The sequence below is a fragment of the Neopelma chrysocephalum genome, unplaced genomic scaffold, assembly GCF_003984885.1.
Source record: "Neopelma chrysocephalum unplaced genomic scaffold, ASM398488v2 Primary Assembly neopelma1_299, whole genome shotgun sequence".
NCBI classification, from domain to species: domain Eukaryota; kingdom Metazoa; phylum Chordata; class Aves; order Passeriformes; family Pipridae; genus Neopelma; species Neopelma chrysocephalum.
Window position 1 is genome coordinate 2897712 of NW_020897961.1, and position 7777 is coordinate 2905488.

At 52.1% G+C, this 7777-nt stretch overlaps 1 protein-coding gene across 1 annotated transcript; it reads left to right on the forward strand.

The window, feature by feature from the left end:
- Positions 1–583: 583 nt before the first annotated feature.
- LOC113978220 (fibrinogen-like protein 1-like protein) lies at positions 584–4091 on the forward strand. Its single transcript, XM_027704984.1, has 4 exons — positions 584–587; positions 1500–1643; positions 2693–2755; positions 3463–4091. The coding sequence occupies exons 1-4, from the start codon at positions 584–586 to the stop codon at positions 4089–4091; spliced, it is 840 nt and encodes a 279-aa protein (XP_027560785.1).
- The last annotated feature ends 3686 nt before the right edge of the window (positions 4092–7777 follow it).

The window sequence follows — 7777 nt, forward strand, 5'->3', positions numbered from 1 at the left end:
TTACCCAGAGCTGAGAGGTCAGAGCCCAACCCTCCAGCAGACCCTTGGCTTCAGCCCTGGGGGGCCTGCAGGACCTTCACACACGTGGCTGCCCCATGGGCAGGCTCAGTGCTGGAGGGTGGCACTGGGAGGGGGGTCAGGGCTGGAGATGAGGCCCCTTTGCTGCCCAGTGTGTGTAGAAACCCAGATTCTGTGTCACTGTTCACCCTCAGGTGATGCACCAAGCGAGGGCAGACAGACCTGGAGGGTCTGAACAGAGATTTCTGGCACGGCCCAGGGGACTGGGTGTCCCTACAGGGCTTAGCATCAAATCCCCTAAGTAGTAACAACCTCCAGGAAAATTCCTATCGGGAGCTTTTGTTGGTTTCATTGAATTCTATGTGAACATCAGCTGCTGTTTTCTGGGAACCCTTATCACAGCACCTGCAGAAGGAGGCAAACAAACCATAAATTTACGGGAATGGGTGAGTGCTGCTGTTTGGATTGGCCACCCCACCTCAGTGACAAGCCCTATATAAGCCCTATATCATCTGCCACCAGACCTCCTCAGCTGCCCACTCTGCAGGGTCCACACGGAGACAGCATGGGTGAGTGTGGGATGGGATGGATGGGGTGGGATGGGATGGAAGGGGATGGGTGCTGTGTGCAGCTGGGTATCCCTGCATCCTTTACCTGCCTCGGAGCTTCTGCCACCCACACCACAGGTCTGCCTTTCCAACTGACCCTTTCTGGCCTCAGGATGGTGGGATGATCCTGTTCCTGCCATACTCCCGGGTCTCTGGGATGGTCCTTCTCCTCACTCCCTCTTCTCCATTCCTGACCACAAGCAAAACTGTCCTGCTCTGGGTGGTGTTGGAAAGGCAGCATTTACTTGAGTTGTATTTGTGCCAGAGCCCAAAGCACTGCCCCAGAAAAACCAGAATTGCAGCTAATTAGTGCATTAATCACTCATTATCCTCATCAGTCCTTCAGGGTCCTGAAGCTGGTTGTAGACACAAATCCATGGATCTGGCCATGGAGAGACTGTTGGGGAATGTCCTGATCAGGTTCTGGTCCAAAGGAGTCCAATTGCTCAGGCTTCCAGATGTTGGCAGAAACCATCCTTCAGAGCATAGAATGTCCTGGTCCAGGATGCACATCCTTGGAGAAGCCCCATGTGTGACAAGGAGCAGGGATCCGATGTGGGATCAGTGCTCTGCCTCCTGGCAGGACATTCTCTTCCCAGTGTCTTCATGCAGCTCCCAGTCTCTGCGCAATGCCCTGGTGGGAGGGAGCTGTTCTGGGACAGTTAAGTGAAGCCCCTGACTCTCAGGGCACCTTCAGCATTGTGGCCACAACAGCTCCTTTCTTTCCAAGGTCTCATGTCCCTGTGCCTTGTTTATGCCTCCTCTGGTAGCTCTTGAGTATCTTCAGGTACCAGCAGTGCCCACAACCCAGCACTGCAGTTCTCCTGCAGAGGATTCACATTCCCAGATTCACTGTGTGTCTTCTCTCTCCAGCTGCTCATCACTCCAGCCCTCTGTTCTTGGCCTCCCTGCTGGCCCTGCTAGCCCCAGTTCTTGCTCTGGAGATCGCAAACCTGGGAAGGCTGAATGCAAGGTTATCTGATATCATTAATATCCGCTCCTTTGAGCCTCTTCCCGGTACGTGCTTTCTCTCTTCCACCCCTAAACTCTGTTCATCCAAACATCAGGAGCCATGTCCTCTCTGCACAGAGAGGGAGGTGTGGAGAATGCTGTTGGGGAAGGGCAGTCACACTGAAGTAAAAGGAGCCTGATCAAATCTCCCTCCAATTTAATATCTTAACCAAACATCACCAGATTTGGTCATTCATGTTATTGGCAAGATTGTATGTGGCACCTTTTTCTGGAGAGCTGTGGATATTCAAAGGAAGACAGATAGACCTTTTCTCTTCCTGTGATATTCTCTTCCTGAATGTGTATTCCTATAGTCCATCTGGAGCTCTGAAACTTCAGAGAAACTTTGTATATGTGACCAACCAAAAGGCTTTCTGAAGCTTGCACGTGGCTAAACGATCCCAAAACCTCATCACACCACTGATGGAGGTCACACCATCCCAGGTTTTCCCAGGGAAACACCATCTTACTAAGATGGGTGCTGGGTTTTCTCTTAAATAGAACATTGTTCTCTCATGTGAGCTCCTTTCCTCTCTGAAGGTTTCTGAAGGTCTTTGTGGGTCGAATGAACACATGAACCCTTCAGCCACCGCTGGAAAGCAGGTTCACAGCAACAGCCCTCAGCAGTTTCACCTTGGTCCGAGAGCCCATTTGCCTCTCAGTCCTTCCCTGTACATCCTTGTGTTCATCACCTCTGCTCTGAGCAACCTGGTCTAGTGGAAAATGTCCCTGCTCACAGCAGGTGATTTCAACTAGATAGCCTTTAAAAGGTCCCTTCCTACCCAAACCACTCCATGATTCTACTCAGCCATGCCATCTGCTCCACACCATAATGCTGAGAGGAGCAAACAGCAGCATTACCATTCCTAGTGTCTGATCCCTTTGAAGAGTTCCCAACCAAAAACTACCACCCAGGAAATAAAATGAGCCCAGTGGCACTGCTGAGGTGCCCTTCAAAAACCTCAGTGCTGTAAATACCAGCCCATGAGGGCTGGAGTTACCTCTTTGCCATGGCACAGGGCTGCTCACCTCACTCCTGCTTTTTCCAGAGGCAGATGAAGCCGAAGACAGGGGGCAGGGGAATCTGGAAGGTGAACCTCGGCAGGTACAGGGTAAGGACCCCACATCCCACAGGGAATGGGGAGGGGTGTAGGGAACAAGGGGTGTAGGGAACTGTGGTGGTGGGTGGGTATCGAGCCTGGGGAGCAGCCAGCCCAGCACCCGAGCAGGATTTGATGGGCTTCTCCATACACCAAGGGCACCAAGGCCTCGCTCCTCACCAGTGACAGCTCCACACTGAGCCGTGACTGACATGTGCCCAGAGGATTTCTACAAGGGGAAATAGGGATAGGACAGGGGGGAATGGTTTTAAACTGAAAGAGCAGAGATTTAGATGAGATGTCGGGAAGAAATTCTCCCCTGTGAGGGTGGGGAGGCCCTGGCACAGGTTGCCCAGAGAAGCTGTGGCTGCCCCATCCCTGGAAGTGTCCAAGGCCAGTTTGGACAGGGCTTGGAGCAACCTGGGCTAGTGGAAGGTGTCCCTGCTCATGGCAGGAGAGTGGAACAGGATGAGCTTTAAGGTCCTTTCCAACACAAGCATTCTGGGATTCTGTGACCTCAGAGAACTCTGCAGCCATTACTTACATGCCACAGGATGTGGCAAAGCTTGCTGGGATCTCACAGCCATCTGTGGGGTATCCAATGCCAAGGGAATGAGGCTTCCTCTTTCCCAGCCCCAGGGATGCAGGTGATTCCAGGGTTGCAGGAACAGCAGACCGGGATGTTGTTGTGCCTGTTCTCTCATTCCCCGTGGTCTCTCACGCCCCAGGCTTCCTCAGGGATTGCAGTGATCTCCCCATTAACAGCCCCAGCGGCGTCTATGTCATCCAGCCCACGGGACATCAGGCCGTCCTGGTGTACTGTGAGATGAATGGGCAGGATGTGGGCTGGACCGTGATCCAGAGGAACAACAGAGACACATCAATCACCTGGAACGAGTCTTGGAGCACCTACAAGCACGGCTTTGGGAACGTGAACTCTGAGTTCTGGCTGGGCAACGAGTACATCTACCAGATCACCAAGCAGAGGGTCTACCAGGTCAGGTTTCTCATCTGGGATGCTTCAGACAACAAGAAGTTTGCAGACTACAACCTGTTCAGCCTGGATGACGAGTCCCAGGGCTACCGGCTGAGGCTGGGAGCGCACTCGGGGACGGCAGAGGATGCCATGGCCTCCGCGAGTCCCACCACTGTGCACGACAACATGAAGTTCTCCACTAAAGATCAGGATCAGGACACTTCCAGTGGGAACTGTGCTTCCAGCTCCGGGGGTGGGTGGTGGTACTCGTCGTGTTACTCCGTGCAGCTGAACTTCAAGGGGCCCCTGACATGGGGCAACCTGTGCAAGGGGAACTGCAGAGCCTCTGCCATCCTCATCAAACCCCTCACCTGCTAGTTGCATTTTCATTTCCTTTCTGTCCAACCTGCGGCCAATTCTGGCTCTGCAAAGAGTCAGAACAAGGCAAAACTTGCCATGGCCAAACCTGGTGTCCCAGGGGGTCTTTGCAGAGGTTGGTCATATTTAGCTACTGAAGAAAATAAGGCATTTTCCACTTCTTCTCCTTCCTGTAGTTTCTCTCTACTCCTCAACTGTGTCTATGTTCTCTTGTTCGGAGTCAGATCACTTTAATTATGTTAATAATCAGAACAGTCTCTTGGAAACTCAGAAGTCTCTGGATCAGTTGTGTGCTTCATATAAAATGTGAAATGGTCAACCCAATAGACTTTCATGGCTTTGTCAGTTCATTTACATCCTTAATTTTAGGGAAATGGCCTAATTTTCACTCGCTGAAGATCTTGCTCAAGATATTAACATGCACAGTCAACTTCCTACTCTGAACCTCCTGCACTTAAGGCTTAATAGATGTTAAATAGTCAAATAAATCGGTATTCAAAGAACTGTCTGATTTGTAAAAGTCTGTTTCGTGTCTTTGAAGTGCTCACAGAGGTTAATGCATTAGAAGGTTTCCACCACTGCAGCTCAGCTTTTCCCTGAGCCAGGGCCACCATGACTTCCCAGAGGTGACAGCACAGAGGGGAGGCACCGTCCTGCCTTTGCCCCTTTGAATCTGAAAACAAGATTTCAAAGTGCCATAAAATTCATGTGTGGGAAGAACATCCTGGCTTCTGTGGTCCATCCCTCTGGATGTGACCCCTGCACAGAGGGGCAGCAGGATGAGTCCATTGGTGTCCCAAGGTTCCCCTGGCAGGAGGATGTGATCTGGGAGCCCCCAAGCCAAAGATGAGCAAGGGAAGCAGCCTGTCCTCAAAAACCTCTGCAAGACCCCTCGTTCCTGTGCCTAACAGCACCCCCAAAATGCTCCCTGCTCTTTCCAAGAGCTGCAGAACAACAGAGGCTGAGGCTTAACATAGTCAGGTTTAGCAAAGAAAGTCTGCAGGCTTAGCACAGGTCATGTGTGCCCAACAGGTCCCAGGAAAGGGGGTATTTGTGAGGTCTTTTATGTCTTTAGGGATTTTAAGACCATGTGTGAGAGGTCTCATTTGAGAAGGAGGGACTAAGGTCTGAACTAGCAGGGAAGAGCAAAGCCAGGGAGCACGGAAAGGGCTCAGGGAGCTCTGGCACAAGGAGTCAGCAGGTGAGGGAACAGAACAGGATTTGCATGAATTTATGTCAGAGTTCAGCATTACAGCTCAGGTCACACAGAAACCTTCGAGGACCTGCTGGCTCTGCCAGGGTCAAGCCTGTGGACACAATGGATCCATCACTTAGACCACCAACCCTCCCAGAAAACAGCAATTCCCACAACAATCATGGCTTTACATTTTTCCTGAAAGGATCAAGGGGAGGTTCAGGTTGCATATTAGGAAAAATTTCTTCACTGAAAGAGTGGTTAAGCATCGGCACAGGCTGCCCAGGGCAGTGGTGGAGTCACCATCCCTGGAGGGGTTTAACAGATGTGTGGATGTGGCACTTGGGGACGTGGGTTAGTGGTGGGAATGGTTGGACTTGATGACCTTGGAGGGCTTTTCCAACCCTAATGATTCTATGATACTTTCTCATCTTTGAAGGCAGAACCCTCCAGCAGATGCCACCCATTCCAGCTTTCAGCCTCTGTGGCACTGATGTGCTAAAGATGCCTCCAGGGGCATGTGAGTTCTGGAGTGCCTTTGGCTCAGGGAGATGAGAGCTGTCTCCTCACCAGTACAGAGACACGAGCTAGCAAATAAAAATTAGCGCAAACAAATCCTTTCTTACCTTGTTGTGCTCGTGTGGGATTTTTTACACCGTGGTTTTATGGGGTTTGCACGTCTGCCTCACAATGTGGGATTTCTTCCTGCCTCCCACCACCTCCTGCTCAGGCCCCTCTGCAGTGATTCATGAGGTGTGTGACAGGCAGGAGTAGGCAGCTGCCAGCTCGGAATGGAGACCAAACCCAGTGTAGGAGATAATAACCTAAATAAAATGTTCCTCAGCTCTCAAACTTGGCAATTTCTTGTTGCATTTAGGAATCTTTTGGGGTTTTTTGGGGGGTAACTCTCTTGCCTTGAGATAGATATGGAGATGTGTGACTAAAGGGACCCTCTGCTAATGCCCCCTCACACCAGTGGTTGGGCACCCACCGTGCACCCCAGGCAGGGGTTTTTTTTACAATGTCCTCTAATTATCTTTAACCAGTGTGACTTGGGTGAAGTGGGGGTGGCTGTCCCCCTCTGCCCTTGTGAGACCCCACCTGCAGAGCTGCCTCCAGCTCTGGGGTCCTCAGCACAGGAAAGATGTGGAGCTGCTGAAGCAAGTCCAGAGGGGGTCATGGAGATGTTCTGAGGGCTGGAACCCCTCTGCTCTGGAGCCAGGCTGGGAGAGCTGGGGGTGTTCACCTGGAGAAGAGAAGGCTCTGGGAAAACCTTAGAACCCCTTCCAGTGCCTAAAGGGGCTCCAGAAGAGATGGAGAGGGACTTGGGACAAGAGACAGAGGGACAGGACAAGGGGGAATGGCTTAACACTGCCAGAGGGCAGGGATAGATGGGATATTGGTAAGGAATTCTTGGCTGTGAGGGTGGGGAGGCCCTGGCACAGGTTGCCCAGAGAAGCTGTGGCTGCCCCATCCCTGGGAGTGTCCAAGGCCAGGTTGGACGGGGCTTGGAGCAACCTGGGCTAGTGGAAGGTGTCCCTGCCCATGGCGGGGGGTGGAAGGAGAGGATCTTTAAGGTCCCTTCCAACCCAAACCACTCTGTGAGTCACTGAAGTGATATCTTGTTTTTCCTATAAGCTCCAGGGCCGTGTGTGTCCTCAGGTCTCTCCTGCTCTCTCCAGGGAGGCTCAGCTTGTCCCGTAGTAACAGAAACATTCTGTGGCTTCCAGCCCTCTCCAGCAGGCTCCTCTTTCTGGGCAGGCAAGCAGGCACCCAAGACCATCAGGAAACACTCCAAGTGCAAAGTCCATGTGAAAAGAAGTGATTTGAGAAATGGAGTCTCACTGCTACATTTCTGCCGGTCCCCAGAGGGTGCTCTTGCCCCGGGTTTGCCAGGCAGCTTCCAGTGGGAAGGAAGTCTGGCAGGCAAGGAGAGTCCATAAGTATTCCCATAAAGAGCCGAGGTGCGGGCTACAATTTTTTGCTCCACATTTGTTGCTCTGTTCAGCTGCCCCATGGAGTGCTGAGAGTCCACCAGCACCGTCTGCTCACACGGGAGTGTGAGTGGGGAAGAAATTACAAAGAACCTCATTGGATAAAGAATCAGGAACACACAGAGTGGTTTGGCCTGGAAGGGACCTTAAAGCCCATCTTGTTCCACCCCCTGCCCTGGGCTGGGACACCTGCCACCATCCCAGGTTGCTCCAAGGCCCGTCCAACCTGGCCTTGGACACTCCCAGGGATGGGGCAGCCCCAGCTTCTCTGGGCAAGCAGAGAATATGCAGCAGAAACAGGCAGAGGGAATGCAACATGTTTCCCTGAAGTAGGGTTTCCCAACCTGTCCCAAAGGATTTAATGTGAGCCTCAGAATCATCTTCTAAGGAATGTTGTGAGCTTGCACAAGAGGGAATGCTGAGTTCAGGAACACAGATTTGAGGCCATTCTGATTCTGTTGGGAGGGGAGAGTGGGATGCTGGCAGTGAGAGGCAGC